We start from the raw sequence: 15,278 nt of genomic DNA, 5'->3' as shown, positions 1-15,278 counted from the left end.
TAGATAAAGTTTCATTTTGATGAAGAAGGAAATGGATACCCATGGGTCATCACAGAATTGCACAGGGGCCTTGATTACCCTGTCAGGTATCTGTTAAAGACCTTTTTTTCCTCTTGAGTCTGTGTATAAAGCTACTGCATCCTGTCTGCCACATGAGGCAAGGTTGGCCTCAGATTATTTGCTGCTTCATTCTGCTTCATTCTCTAGGCTAGAGAAACGGGATATGCACAGACAGCTCCTCACCAGTGTAGCTGAAACATTCGTGAAGCATCGTCTTTGTATTTCACTACAGCTTTGGACCTATAAAGATATCTACATGTTGAGGTGTATTCTTGGGGACAGGAGTGCCGAACATACCAGGCCCAATTATTTTGGTAAACCACACTGCATCAGCGGTCAGTAAACTAAATTCAGACATTTAAAAATGCAATGAAGGTAAATTTAGTAATACAAACCATCACAAAGGGGGCTCATTCAAAAGAGTATACAGTAATTGATTGCCTTTACAAAGGAAATAGTGACGCAAAATATTAAACTGTTGATTGGCTTATAATATACAGCAATTTTGCCTTGCAAGCCTCATCTTTTTCTCTATATACTGCGGTTTCCATGGAAATCACAGCCTGAGCCAAACTCGAATGAATGACGTTTTGTTGCTCCCACATACTCATTCTTGTGACACAAAGGAGAAAGTGAAGAACAGCAGCGTCATACAATAAATGATCGTCGCAGCAGTTTCTTATTAGCTGCAAACCCGCTCAAGATGGACCAACTGGGAGACCCAGTGATGTCAGAGGTGATGTAAAACCAACCAAGGATGCCGTCTAACCTTCCAGCACCATTCTCTTCGCGTTTGACGCAATTTTTAAAATGTTTGGAATCCATTTCCACATAGGTGTGAAAAGGAATGGGGAATGGGCACGTGGGCGTTGGGTTATTGAAAAGCGAAAACGCAGGATAAACGAATAACGAAACAGTTTATGACAGACAGCATGAGAGCGTTCAGAAATGCAGGGCGACGCGTGCGTGAGCAAGTGCATCTTATTGCCCTTGCTGTTTAATGGCGTGCGTCGTCCCTAACTGCCCTACTACATTCCAATCGCCACAGAAAGGTCTTCCCCCGTCATCCATTACCATAAACTCTTCAAGTCCAACGGTAATTAAGGCTGGGCTTTGTTGTCATCCAAAGAGTTAACACCGAAAGAAAACGTGTTAATGCACGGCGAGTTGGAAAGACTGGCGGCGTTGCATGAGGCTCAGAGGCATCTGAACAGTCACTATTAAACCTGCATACATATCGACCGGGGGTTGAGCCTTGGGTTTTCCCTTTTTACTCATGTGAGTGTGTTCCCGATTTTATTTAATTAGCTGCTGAGTCGTTGCGGGGGAGGAATCGGTCCTTTACCCCCCTGCAATAGGATAATCATTGGCACGCTTCAGGTAGGTAAAAGCGAGCGTTTTCATATTTTACATCTGTTTTCTTCTTCACAATTCCTTAACAGATTACGAAACCTGCAACCTTCAGTAACCGTCATTAATATAGGATTCGGGGTTGCTGGGTTACAGCCAAACGTCAATTGTTAAAAAAAAAAATCAATGGGAAAGGCTCTAATTATGTCAAACAAAGGGCGACATGGGAAATTATGGAGCTATGCGAGCATGGAAAATGTTAATTTTGATTGTAATGGAGTACTTCGATAAACGGTGGTTTGACTTGGCAAACACAATTTAACCCACATAATTACAGCTCATCATTCGCTGTCAACAAATTTAAATGTGAATGCTTCTTAAGGATTGAAGTCAGTGCCAGAAAGACGGAAAAAATATAAAGGTGGTGAGCTTCTCTTCACAATACTCAAACTTAGACCTTGTGCGTGAAAAGAAGGTGAATCCACCATGTGAACGGTACTGTGTGGTGTTAAATCCCTTACCCTAACAAGTAAATATCTGCATGTCTGAGCCAACGGATAAATCCTGATAGTGAATGAGTGTACATTAATACCGTGGATGGAGTAATCATTGAAAATATGCGTAGCCTGTGGCTGTCACTACGAATAGTTTTCGGTTTTAGATCTGATGGAAGTGTGAAAGTGTGAGTTTTCTTCAGATTGCCAATTCGGTTTACAGACAAATAAGGTGAGTAGCTTTCTGAACCGAACCTCGTAAAGCCGTGATTTTCAAAATATGTCTACAAAATGTACACCCAAAAACAAAAAGAATAATGAAATTGATATACGTATACGTTTATGCAGTTATAGCAGTTTGAAACGTTTTGTTCTGTGGATTAGAAGTGCTTGCAAATGACCAACTGCTTAGTTAAATAAGACTCTATTTGTTTGAGTTATAACTCAACCTGTGTTCATTTGTACCAATCACCCCAAGGGAATTCCACGTGTAATTATATATATATATATATATATATATATATATATATATATATATATATATATATATATATGTATATATATATATATATATTGATACTGTCGGTTTCTTGTTAAGTACACAATTAATTAAGCTCCAGTTTGGTCAATCATCTTGTGAAGTAGGTTATGTTTACTCCAGCAATAAATATTTGACATCTTTTGCTTAGCAGATCCCAGTTGGGTTGCAAAATCTGCTTGCTAATTAATCTTTCCCAGAGTGTTGCTGTCAGATGTAGTCATGTGATAGTATTGCAGCATCACATACAAAGATAATGGCTGCCATCTGACAAGTGTCAATCCATCTCACATCTTGGGTGCAACACCCACAGTCTCAGAACTTGCTGCCACTAAATCAGAGGTTGCAAATGGGTTCTAGGGGTGTCCCCCAACCATTTATTGTGACAATGTTTGTTGGTTGCATAGATAAAAGTATGTTAATTTTGATAAAGTCGCTGCTTTTGTTTCTGTTTCCTGCAAAAATAAATTATTTCAAAGGATGGGTCAGATTTGGATGCATCTTGGTTTTAATAACGTTAAAGGGTCCAAAGAATCCAAATCAACAGCCAGAATCTAGTTTTAGGCCTCTAAATCCCATGATTTTAACATTTGATTGAACAGCATACAGTTAATTACATTAGGGTAAGTTTATTAACTTTATTAAGTGTTGTGGTCTCGTTCTTTGAAAACAACTATTTCTATTGTAACCAGGTTTGTCCACTAGATGGTGGTCCCTGGAGCTAGTCATTCAAAAGACAGAATGATCTTAATTAATGTAATCTTTTTGAAAGGAAAAAATAACCATCACAATTTTGGACCCAAACAATCTACCTTGTGTTTAGAATTTAATCTGAGGAGTACAGCTCCATGCTACTTGTCAGACAAAGAGAAATTGCATTTATTTGATTCTGTTCAATGAGAGTTTCAGTAGTCCAGTCAGGACAGCACAGGCGCCTGGATAATGAGCTGGGCAGCATACATAGTGGAAAGCTGACAGATTTTGTGGATATTATAAAGAAAGAATTGACAGCTCTGGGCAATTGATACTATGTTTTTGACAATTGACAGATTCTCATCCACAACTATACCAAGATTCTTGACAGTCTTGGATACAGGCATCATTGTGTTATCAAGGGTGATGGAGAGATTGTTGAGGAGAAGGATGAGGCTGGAAGAGACTGAGCGTGAGGTACTGACTGTTAATTCAAAGTGAAATGTTGCTGAGGCAAGCTTTGATGCGCAGGGTGATATGGACATCAGTGGGTGGGAAGGAGAAGGAGAACAGGAGGGGACTGAGAACTGATCCCTAGGGGACCACTGTAGTAAGGCAGTGGGACTTGGAGACGAAAGCACTCCAGTATACTCAGTAGGAGCATTCAGAGAGATAAGAGGAGGGCCATTTGAGGACACTGCCTGAGATGCTCAATTCTGTCAGGGCTGCCAATAGGACCTGATGGTCAGCTGTATCAAATGCTGCAGCGAGATCAAGGAGGATTAAGACAAAGGATAGAAGAGGCTGCTTTTGCAGAGCCGAGCGCCTCCCGTACAGAGGGGAGAGCTGTCTCAGGTGAGTGGCAAGCATTAAAAGCCTGACTGGTTGGGGTCAGGTAGGTTATTCTGAGTCAGGTAATGTGTCAGCTGGTTAGAGACAAGTTGTTTGAGGGTTTTAGACAGGAACCATCATTTCTACATCATTTCTGCTGCAGACTTACTAATTGTCATTTTAGTAATGATCATTTTAGTTATATGTCACTTTTCCGACAGACTACAGCCAAAAGTGCTTAACAGTACATAATGCAATCAAACTGATGCTAAATACATGCGTGCACACGCACGCACGCACGCACGCACGCACACACACACACACACACACACACACACACACACACACACACACACACACACACACACACACAATTCAAAGCTCATATAGCAATGCAGTTATAAACTAGACAATTCAAGCATTCCCATAACATATACCACTTTAGATCATTAAAACCGAGAGAACTGCAGTAATAATAATGACAGAAATACGTATAAAAAAGGTATTGGTGAAATTCAGCTAGCAGGGTTCACTCTGGGTTGAGTGCTGTTGACTCTTTTTTGTTTCTGTTGGTGTCTTGGTATTTCAGCTGGATAGCTGGCTCTCAAGGGTCAGTCAACTAATTCTGTAGAGGCTCCAGGAGGTATTATTTTCTTTTTGCTTAGTCAGCTGGGGCTCTCCTTTGTCAGCACCTCTACCGTCTTTGTCCATAAAGAGCTGCTCTTAAACTTCCTGTGCGTCACCTGATGATGTCATTTAGGTCTTCATCATTTTTGTTTTTCTGCAGGCCACTTCTTTCCTGTACTAGACTTTTTATTGGTTTTGACTTCTGGCTATTTATTTTATGCGTAGTATTGTGATGTGTTTTGGATTCTGAGATCTAGCGAATGATATATGGTAGTGCACTTGGATTCCCTTGTTTAGTCAGGTTGCACAAGTTAACTGGTGATAGGGCTTGAATAGTATTGTGCTCACACTCATCAGTCTGGGAGTGTTGTTAGCCTGTTCTGACACTGTTGCTCATTCAGCTTGAATGGATACACTTATGTTCTATTGTGCTGGAAGTCGGTCTGGATAAGAATGTCTGCTAACCGAATGTAATGTAATGTAATGACTTCATTTTTGTCCCCATGAGTTTCAGCTTTGTAGGGTTCTTGGGTGACTTCTTGACCTACTTTAGTGTTAGTGATATTCACCAGCTATTTGCTCCCTTGTTCTCCACCTCTGGAAGGGTGTGATACACTGGCTATAGTGTCAGTTTCTTGCCCAGTTCTGTACCAATGCCCTTCTCTATCTGATTAACAAGTGGTTCAAATTTTCTGGTCAGTTACATCTGGCATGTATTGGCCCTTTGTCCTTCAGTAAGATGATGGTGCATCTAAAGACTGTTATTTCCACAGTGCTAGACGATAGGACTGACAACAATTTCACAGTTTTAAACAATAGGAAGGAGATGCATGTTTTGATGTAGATTTGGAACGCACTGTGTATGATTAGTTGTATGCAATTAGCAGGCTGTCATATGATCTAAATTTTCGTACTCCTTGAGACAACATTGCTTGGAGCAGTGTTAGAACTCTTACTTCCACCCAGCTTGTGACTGTGTCTGTCATTTGTTATTAGGCTTAATCCCCAGGCCGTAGCTGTAGAGTTTCACACTGTTTGCCTCCATGGTTTGCTTGTCAGTCTATCAGTGTTCTTCTCGGTGGGCCTCTCCACGATGCTGGTGTTTCAGTCAGCTCCAGCCGAACCTGTCACCTGGAGGGAGAGGGGTGTTTAATGTCCTTTTAGGAGGAAGTAGAGTCCCAAACCCCCTTCCCCTGTCTCCAGAGTGAGGGAAAAAATGACTGTTGTGAGTCATATTTTGGGAGATCGCATTATTGAGTTTCACTCTTCGTGAGAGAATTGTTTTGTGAATTTACTTTATGAAGTGAGGAGCAGAGAGATCACCTTGCAGCACTTTTACAATTCCCAGATCTGTTTGTGGCATCTGAAACACAGTACCTCAAGCACTGAGAATACAGGAGAGGGGGAAAAAAGGCTTTTAATTATAAGGCAATCTGTAACTGGAACGGTTGACTATCTAATCCGGCAACCATATTATAAATTGTATTTTAAAAAGTAACCAGAGGCTTTTTTTAATGAGCATCCTTGTAAACGAATTGTCACATTTGTGATTATTGGGCATGTTTTCATTGTTCCTTTGTTCCTTTTGTTTCACCTGCTGCCTTCCCAGCATGAAGACAGCGTTGAAAATGAGAGACTCCACCTCAGGGAGTTTTTGTACTGGGAACCAACATTTTTCTATATAAAAGTAAATGACTGAGAGGTAATGAGAGCCTTTCTGTGCAATCAGCTGTCCCTTTCTGCTAGTTTTAAGATGAATGCAATGGCTCAAGTTGTCTTTCTGTTAGAAGGTGGAAAGGTCATTAACCTCACCAGGGCATGCTGCATGTAAATAAAATCCAGCTAATCTTAATCTGATAAGTGGACCTCGTGATTCTGGTGTTAGACACATTAGGATTGAACTGTATAGGAAGTATAAACTACTGGGTTTATCCTATCACCACCCCCTCCCTCCACTATTTTTGTTACCAGTGCGAAATGCCCTGCTGATATTTTGCATTCTATCCCCAATGGTAAGAGTGACGCTAACATTGATGTGCCTCAGGTGAAACCTGTGAGGCCTCCACACACTGGCCTGACTGCCCCAGCTTGCCAGCACTAGCGTTCAGCAACCGCATTAAAGATGTAAAAATACCCTATGACTCAGGCAGTCAGCGCTGAAGTTTAATAACTATTGGTGAAATTTCTGCAGCCAACAGAAGGCTTACAGTCATCTCACAGCCAGCAGCAGAAGAGCCCTCATAGGCTGTACACTGATAATGGCCAGAGAAAGACAGAGGTGCTCTGACAATGCAGGACATCGGTCACAGTATCTGGGTGTAAATTAAAGCCCTACATGCATATTATCTGTGACAGTAATCTGTAGACTACATACCCAAACTCTGCCTCTATTTTCCTTGCTCTTGGTTATCTTGCAGCAGGCCATGATGAAGGATGGTGTGGCCAACAACTGCACTGCCAGCATCTCACAGGCAAGGAAATCTGTGGAACAGCTGAAGATAGAGTCCTGCATGGAGAGGATAAAGGTACTGTAACCCTGTTTGTGTGTGTGTGTGTGTGTGTGTGTGTGTGCGTGTGTGCGCGTGTGTGTGTGTGCGCGTGTGTGTGTGTGTGCGCGTGTGCGTGCGTATGTGTGTGTGTGTGTGTGTGTGTGTGTGTGTGTGTGTGTACCTATGTACATGTTTGTATATGCGTGTGCATGGAGGTGCTTATGTGTGTGTTTGCGTCTGCTTCTGTGTCTGTATGCAAACACACATGTACTACATATGTATATTTTTTTGACTGTTAATGTCAGGTATTCCACAGGATGGGACCCAAAGACCCAGGCATTATCGAGCAACCAGAATGTGTAGAGTCAGCTGGTGGAAGGTTCAATAGTGGTTCTGCCTTGGAGAAACAACTGAAGTAGTCATATAGATCATTTGTATAATGAAATTCAGGGATTTTTTTCACAAGGGCTGTCACTTTTCAATACCAAGTTTAGAGCAATTTAGTTATTCTGGTATTTTTCAGTAAGATGCACAGGGTTGTATGCACTGTGCCCAAGATGAGGCTTTCCATATTAAGCTCCCCCATCCTTTTCGCGCTCCCATCCTCTGGTGTTTGGCTACAGCACCATCTCCATGCACATTTCCCAGATGATTTCCCCTGCTCGTTTTCCTTGCCTCGGTGACGGGCGGGTGCTGAGTCTGAATGACAGCATCGCTCGGACTCAATCAGGGCTGATGTCCCGGTAAGCACTGAAGCAGCGACGGGCCCTGCAGACATGCGGAACAGAAGCCAGTCAATCAGCCCTGTTTTTGGCAGCAGGCAGGAAGCAGCCGGCTCTAAGTCACCGCTGGAAATGAAAATCAAAGTCAGGCGAGGAGTGTTCCGCTTAATGTGGACCGCAGTAATGACAAGCGTCCGCCAAGCACGCGTCCTGTTTCACAGAATTACCACTCTACACACACACTGGCTCGCCGAGCCTCTGATGAGGAATAACAGCGCGGTGAAGGAGCAGGCAGAAGACAGAGTGCTGGTGTTGACGGTGCTGCCTGTGATTTCAGCAGGGGTGTAAGGCTGTCAGCGCTGTCATTGAGTCACTGGAGCTTTAAGGCTCTCTTTAGAAAAGGCTTCAGTGGGCACTGTAATTGAGGTGTAGGCATTTTCACCAGTGGCAGCTCTTGAGCTACAAATAAGCCAGGCGGAGATAATTATCCTGGCCCTGTTTTTGATCGTTTCGTATGATCTCTTGTTTCTTTTTGTAGCATACTTAAGTGCAAAAAAAGTAATGCTAGCATATTCAACACAAGCAAGCAGAAAGACGTTTGCTACTGACGGGTGATCCTTACTGAACAAGCTTTTAAATCACCACAAAGCAGGTTCAGGACCATTGTCAGTTTAAAGGAAAGTTCTCTGCTGTATCTGCAACTCGCAGCTCTCCACTGATTTCAAACTTTATTTACCCCCCATTTAGGAGTCATTGCTAGAATGATTACTGCTCCCCCAGCCAGCTGTGATCTGATTATTTTGCAGATAGTAAAACATTTCCCAGACTGAAATCAAAAGAGGCTGTCCTTAACTTGCTCTCTGGTGCAGAATTCCTGTTATCATCATGTGTCCTAAACTGAAAACGGTCTTTGGCTGACAGAATACTCATTTAAGCCACCGGCATGATTAAAACAGCGGGAGGGGGGCCAGTTTCCCGGGGCTGTGACATCATCAAAAGTGACTTAATTATGTAAACCCTCCGTGGCACAGCGCCCGGCGGACGGCATGCCGGGCAGTGATTGTTCAGGAGCGCGCACAAAAGGATAAACTGGCCGATGGCTATTTTATTCCCTTTGATATGATGAGACAAATACAAAACCGAATCGGGACACAACAAAAAAGATCCCAACGTGGGTTTGCACGTACTCCGAGTCCTCCCACAGTGGGTTCGAGGATGGTTCCTGGTTGACTGAAGAGCCTGGAGAGACAGGGAGTGCAGCTGGTGCGTCCATAGAGGTCTCGCTCCATAGCCACAGTAACAGTCCTGATGAAGGCAACCGTGCAATGCCTGAATTGATTATTAGGAAACTCCAGGTGTGCTTCATGCCTTAGGCCACCACTGTCCAAGGTCCTGATAGCCTCGGGGGCTGTGAGGAAAAACGACAGCAGCTAAAAGACAGGCACAGCCCTGTCTGCTCCCACACCTCCCCTCCCAGAGCTGCACGCCCCCCCCCCCCCTTTCAGCCATTAAGCAGCTTATTAGGAGACCACCTGCAGAACAATCCAACTGAAGACTTTTCTGGCACTGTAGTGCTTTCTCATTACCACACAGGTTTTACAGGTTTCCTTTGTAATTTAATTTGTCTTTCTCCTTAAGGTAATTGAAACATTTTAGTTTACCATGAATCAAGGGAAAGAAGTGGAGAAAAAGATAAAGGACTTCAGAAAAGAAATGACGAGAAACAGCTTCCTCTTCCCATGCTATAGCGCCCATGGTGGACGTCCACACCAACTGTGCTGATTTTTGCTGGGTTTAAAAAAAGAAAGTGCCTTTTCATTATAGTCGATGTGTTATCCGCCTGCTCACACAGTCAGCAGGCAACTTCCTCTCTGCTATATAATCATCCTTACTTGGTTCAGTTTTTGTTGCATTGCTTGTCTAGGGTAGAAATTGGTCAGTACCCATGTAGCAGTGCCAAAAATCATTGCTTTCTGCAATTTCAGTGTGGACACACAATGTGAAATTGTGCCTATCATAAACTAATCACTGTAGGGGAAATCTCGTTTGGAGTCTTGTTTGTTTGTAGAAGTCCTGCAGGCAAAAACAGCTAGACTGGCCTTTTACATAATTGGCAATGAGGTATTTGAGCACCCACAACACTTATTCTCCCATTATTATTGTGGGAATTATTATTTTCCTTCTATTTTTTGAAGACAAAGGCAGTAGAATAGACATGGCTCCTTAAAAATAGGGTGAACAGGATGTATAGCAGGTGTTTACAGGGCTTGTGGCCTGATATATATGCAGCATTTTTTGAGGAGGTGCTCCAGCTCTGCCATAAAGGTTCTTCTTAATATGTTTTCATTATAAAAATGAAAATGTCAATGTTTTATTAAATTGCATTTGTGTTTTATACTACGCCGTATGATCACGAGTAATGAACCAAAGTCACCTCACCTTCACAACTGATTATTCAATACACATGAAATTCAGCTAAACATCATTGCATCACAGACATTGGCATTTTTTCACATTTGAAGCATGACTTAAGATGTTCCAATTTTTGGGAAGTGGAAGGTACAGATGAAAGTGATCATGACATACACATACCATACTGGATATCAAATTTTATGAAAGCTTTTTATATATGTTGCACACTTCTCAGCACTGCACAATAACATTTATTGGATAGGGAGCACAGTTTAGCCAGCATGTTGGTTCTATAGGACCAGTATGGTAGCTTTTTCACAGATTAGTATGTTCTATATACACTCCAGTTACTTGGCCATTTTCATATTGAGAGAGTGCAGGAAGTAGACTTGAGGCACAGGCTAGAGAAACATGTGGCCCCTGAAACAGCTTCTTCTCTCCTAAATTGGAGATACTTTGCCTCTTGTTTTACCCTTTGTAGATGCAGAGGACAGCTTCTTCCCCTGATCGCCAGATCTAATTAGGGGTCTGTCAGTGGAAGATTGCATCAGTTGTAGGAACAAAGTCAGTGTGAGCTGATGGAGGATAGGACTATTCATTAATTCTTCAATCACATGGCGGAACCTGATATGTGCTAATTAGAGGGGCGCTCCACCATCGCTGGCTTATATACCATAATTACAGCCTGTCTGGGCCAGATGACACATTGGGTCACGCCTGCAGCAGGGTCTCCGATTTGTTGTTTTTTTTTTTTTTTACTCCATTTTCTGCAAATAGCAAAATGACACACAAGGTCATGTTTATTGATGGAGGCATTCTGGCTTACTGTTATGATAGGCCCCCTAATTGCTTTCATGGTATTCTGTATTAATAATTCAGACCCGTACCCTAACCATAATTATCTTTTCCTCCCCATGCTCCCAACCAAAAATGTCCGAAAACAGATTTAAAAAACAGACAGTTCTGGGTAGAAAACAGAGATGTTCCCTCTTGTGGGCAGATGTTACACCCTCTCAGGAGGAATAATAATGAGTAATAAGAAAGTGTTACTGGGGCTTTTATGTTACAGAGCAGATTGAGATGCACTCAGAGCTGCAGCTGAGATTATAAATCAGCAGTGGTTCCAAATCAGTCAAAGGAAGAAGGATATATTAACTATAATTAGTTTTATTTTTTTATTAGAAAGCATTTGAGGACATACTTATAGCTCTTCTACTTTAATGCCTTTTGCATGTTTTCTTTAATCCGTAGGTATAGTGTCTTCGACCAAAGATTTTTGAAGAGAGGAAACAATGGCCTTGGCCTGAAAAACTGTACGTTCAGACAATTAAAAAAATCAGATGTGTTATTCACCAACGAAGACTCTGCTGCAGATATCCAAGTTCTGTCAGGTGTGTTGTGTTGATTGGGTTGCGCTGGGACCATTCTCCATATGGAGGCAAGCCGCTAATATGCCCCCGTGTGAGTGTCTGTCTGGCAGAAGGACGTCTGCTATAATTGCTGTATTGCTGTGGTTGACTTCCCCAACAGAACGGCCTTTATGGATAATGCGTCAGGATGACGTGCAACAAATAAGAGCTCTCAACTGCTGATGTACAATATGTCCGCATGTTGAATTAACTATGGTATGATTCCACAAGGTCTATCTCTCTATCCCAATCTCTCTCTCTCTCTCAAAAAAAAAACAAAAAATCAGTTCAATTCAAATTTACCTTTATCATCATGCAAACATTAATATCACCAACAACAATTATATATGTATTATGTATGTATACATACACAATACATTAGTTTTTGGCAGGGAGAAATATTGTGGCCAGGCAAACTGTTTTTTCATTCTCACACCCAATTCTCCTGCCCATTCTCTGTCTGCTTCTCTCTTTCTCAATTGATTTCTCCACTCTATTTCAGGTTTGCAGGATATCTTGGCTGCAGAGGAATGCTTATCCTGAGAACCAGACATGTGTTGATGAGAGGACATTGGTCTTGTTTGCCGTCCATTTTTTCCAATGCAGGCTTTGGGGAGAGAATGTGTGATCATAAGAAACAATCAGCTCCATAATGAAGGCAGCAGTGCTCCTCCAGATGCAGTTCTCAGTGTGTGTGTGTGTGTGTGTGTGTGTGCACGCGCGGATGCACGCCCATATGAGAAGGTGCTTTGTTATTACCATGTGCTGGAATGCAAACTGCTTTGACTTTTTTTTTTTCCCTCTCCCTCAGGTGTCGAAAGCGGCGGCCGACCTGGTTGCGTACTGTGAGGCCAACATACAAGACGACCCGCTCATTGTCCCAGTGCCTGCCTCCGAGAACCCCTTCAGGGAGAAAAAGTTGTTCTGTACTATCCTTTGAGGCCTTGTGCCCACAGCGCTCTGGGCATGGGGCCCATGCTACCCAGCTCCCTGGTCACCCTGAAGCGATTGGCCATAGGCAGGCATTGTGGGTCTGCCACCCTGGGAGCAGCTACGGTCTGGTGAAGGCAAAAGGGGGCGTGTCGGTCCTCTTGCTGCTTTTTGTCTGATAGTTTTGTGTTTTTGTTTAAATTCCTTACGTTGTGTTCCTTACATCCTATTACTGAATGGTATCACTGTTTATGGAGGGATTGGCTTTTAATTTTATTTCTTTGAAAGTCGCCTAATGTTCATAAGCCTCGGGAATCAAAAAGTGCTAACAAAGGAATGTGGAGGATGTTTTTTTTTTTTAATCACCCTAATGAAAATAGCAGTCACTATGACACTATGAAACAGATGTAATCCTGGCTGGATTTCTTTGATTTGGATTTAGAAAAGTATGGGAAAAGCATATGGGCATTATTTTTCAGTGTGAAAGTGGAACAGCACAGGTGACTGAAAATATTCTTATCATCATCTGCTCTTAACATATAAAACAGCAAATAAGACTGACGGGATACAAAGGACATTGTAAGAGCACACTAACAATATATAGTATCACCTAAATTTTGTAAGTTCAGTAATATTGAGGATCCAGATTTACAGCAGATGGAATTCCCAGAATGCATTGGTGCTTAATGTAGGTTTGCTTAAGTTATGATTGTGAGTTATTGATCATGTGGATTACCACATGCTGTGTTTACAACCACGGACTGTTTGTGGTACCCTTTATATAGCCTATATATCTGTCTTTGCTCCACACTCCTTTAGATTTATGATAAGAATCTCATGCCAGCTTGGCAAGATTTCACTTCCCTTTCAGCTCCTCAGCAGTGATCGCCCACCCATATATATCCATGACAAAATTACACATCAAAAAACAGGAAATATTACTACAGCTTGGCTGTAACTTACAAAGGCACTGCTTATCGCCATATCTGCTGCGAAAGCCTTCACTCAGTGTTTTGTTTATTAAAATGCAGTTTTTAGTGATGATGTCCTATTACAAGGTTCGCATAAATATGTACTGTATATGGTCAGATTCAAATCTTTAAAATACTTCTACTAAAAACCACAGACTTTTCATAACCTACTGGGAGAGAAAAGATGCACATTTTAATTTTGAGAGAATTCATGTGAAAATACTTTTTTTGCTTGCTGTTTTGATTTGTTTGTATTCAGAAGCAGCTTATAATTCTAAAACTGTAAGAAACATAACTGGAGTTAGTATATATGTGGTTAGAACAGTGTGTAGATGTGACATATGGCTTTTTGTATTGGACCAAGCATACCAAGCAGACTGAATTGAGTGAACATCTGAGTTGTATACATTTTACAGAACAAATCCATTTGCAACCAGGGTGGAAATGATAACGTGTTCAAACACCTTATTCTAACAGTATTATCTTGATGTTATACAAAGGCTGCTATCTTATAGTGCCTGTCTCTATGCAGTATAACACTCACATACCAGCTTCTTTCTCCAGGGTCACCATTTTCTTTCTAGAAGGAAGGCTGAAATATAGATTCCTTCCTACAGGAGGAAATTTTGGGTCATTCAACTCATCTAGATGTCATAAAGATAGCTGTTTTGACTGGCTGAAAAGAGACTGTGCCTACACATCATGGCCACTCTCTTATAATCCTACCCATTTGATGTTGAGAGACAGATTTCAGAGTGGAAGTTTTTATATTATGCCACAGCAATATCAGTGATTTTTTCATGTTTTAATTGAAACTTTCAAACCTGGTTAAAAATGGGTCTTCCTTCCATTTTTAGTGTAAGATAATATCGCAGAAGAGAGAATGGAAGCAAAGCCATGACCTGTAGCTTTTCCCAAACAGGTCACCTGAATAAGACCTCACTTTGATAACACAGTCCAGTCATCTCATAGGAGGCCCTGGACATAGTCCGTAAGTTTCTAAGAGGGAGAAGAAAAACAGCGGGGACAGTAACATCACTGAGGCTGTGATAGCATTGTCCTGCATAGCAATGATTCGGACTATAAAAAGAGCAGTTGTGATCTGTACGTACAGTGTACCAATATAAAGTTTGTGAAATGGGGAAAATAGCCTTGTCTAGTTCTGAGTGTGTCATACCTTCCAAACCATTCCTTAATCCTTTGGCTATTTCCACTGATGAGTTGCTTATGAGGTTTGTTCCTTCCACAAATATAATCTGACAGCCTAGCACAAGCATGCTTTCTCAAAGCCTTTTGAAAAACATTTTGCGTTTATTTAATACTTTTATTATATTTGGATGGATTGCATTTTCTCTGTAGGTCTTTTGAGGCTTTTTCCTATGGGTAATAATTCTACTGCATATTGGGGCCTTAGCCCCTAGTGCAGCATTTCTCCTTTTGCAACAGCCTCTTCTCCTTAAATAGACAGTAGTTCAAATCAGCCAAGAAATGTAGAAATAGAAATAACATGATTATCACTTTATTTACAAGAACCTTAACTATGTAAACCCCCCGATTCTATACGCAACCTCATACAGAGAGGAGGAACAGGGGAGAAAAAGAGAACAGAAAAAGACAAAGCAAATATGAGGACATGTTTATTACTTTCACTCTCCTCACCCTGAAAGGGTTATTGAGAAAAAAATGTTTTATGAAAAATAAAAATGATAGGTGGTGTTTTTCATGGTTAATGTGAGTTGAATGGTCAGAGTA

The 15,278-nt window shown here is 41.6% G+C and overlaps 1 protein-coding gene across 3 annotated transcripts; it reads left to right on the top strand.

Annotated features, from left to right (window-relative positions):
* The first annotated feature begins 703 nt into the window (after positions 1-703).
* Positions 704-12,657, top strand: LOC118790048 (guanine nucleotide-binding protein G(I)/G(S)/G(O) subunit gamma-4). Of its 3 annotated transcripts, none has more exons than XM_036546845.1 (3): positions 704-796; positions 7,014-7,118; positions 12,437-12,657. In XM_036546845.1, the coding sequence occupies exons 1-3, from the start codon at positions 764-766 to the stop codon at positions 12,563-12,565; spliced, it is 267 nt and encodes an 88-aa protein (XP_036402738.1). In that variant the 5' UTR covers positions 704-763; the 3' UTR covers positions 12,566-12,657. The 3 variants fall into 3 exon arrangements, with proteins under 3 accessions (XP_036402738.1, XP_036402737.1, XP_036402739.1); XM_036546844.1 differs by having other exon boundaries at positions 7,011-7,118; XM_036546846.1 differs by lacking the exon at positions 704-796 and adding an exon at positions 1,378-1,440 and having other exon boundaries at positions 7,011-7,118.
* The last annotated feature ends 2,621 nt before the right edge of the window (positions 12,658-15,278 follow it).

Source organism: Megalops cyprinoides, chromosome 15 (genome assembly GCF_013368585.1).
Source record: "Megalops cyprinoides isolate fMegCyp1 chromosome 15, fMegCyp1.pri, whole genome shotgun sequence".
NCBI classification, from domain to species: Eukaryota; Metazoa; Chordata; class Actinopteri; order Elopiformes; family Megalopidae; genus Megalops; species Megalops cyprinoides.
This window is presented reverse-complemented; position numbering and strand designations above follow the sequence as displayed.

Excerpts from the sequence above, each read along its gene's own strand:
- LOC118790048 (XM_036546844.1), top strand. The coding sequence starts at position 764 with ATGGACCAACTGGGAGACCCAGTGATGTCAGAG. Across the intron at positions 797-7,010 it reads GAGACCCAGTGATGTCAGAG|CAGGCCATGATGAAGGATGG; the intron begins GTGATGTAAAAC and ends GTTATCTTGCAG. Across the intron at positions 7,119-12,436 it reads CCTGCATGGAGAGGATAAAG|GTGTCGAAAGCGGCGGCCGA; the intron begins GTACTGTAACCC and ends CCTCTCCCTCAG.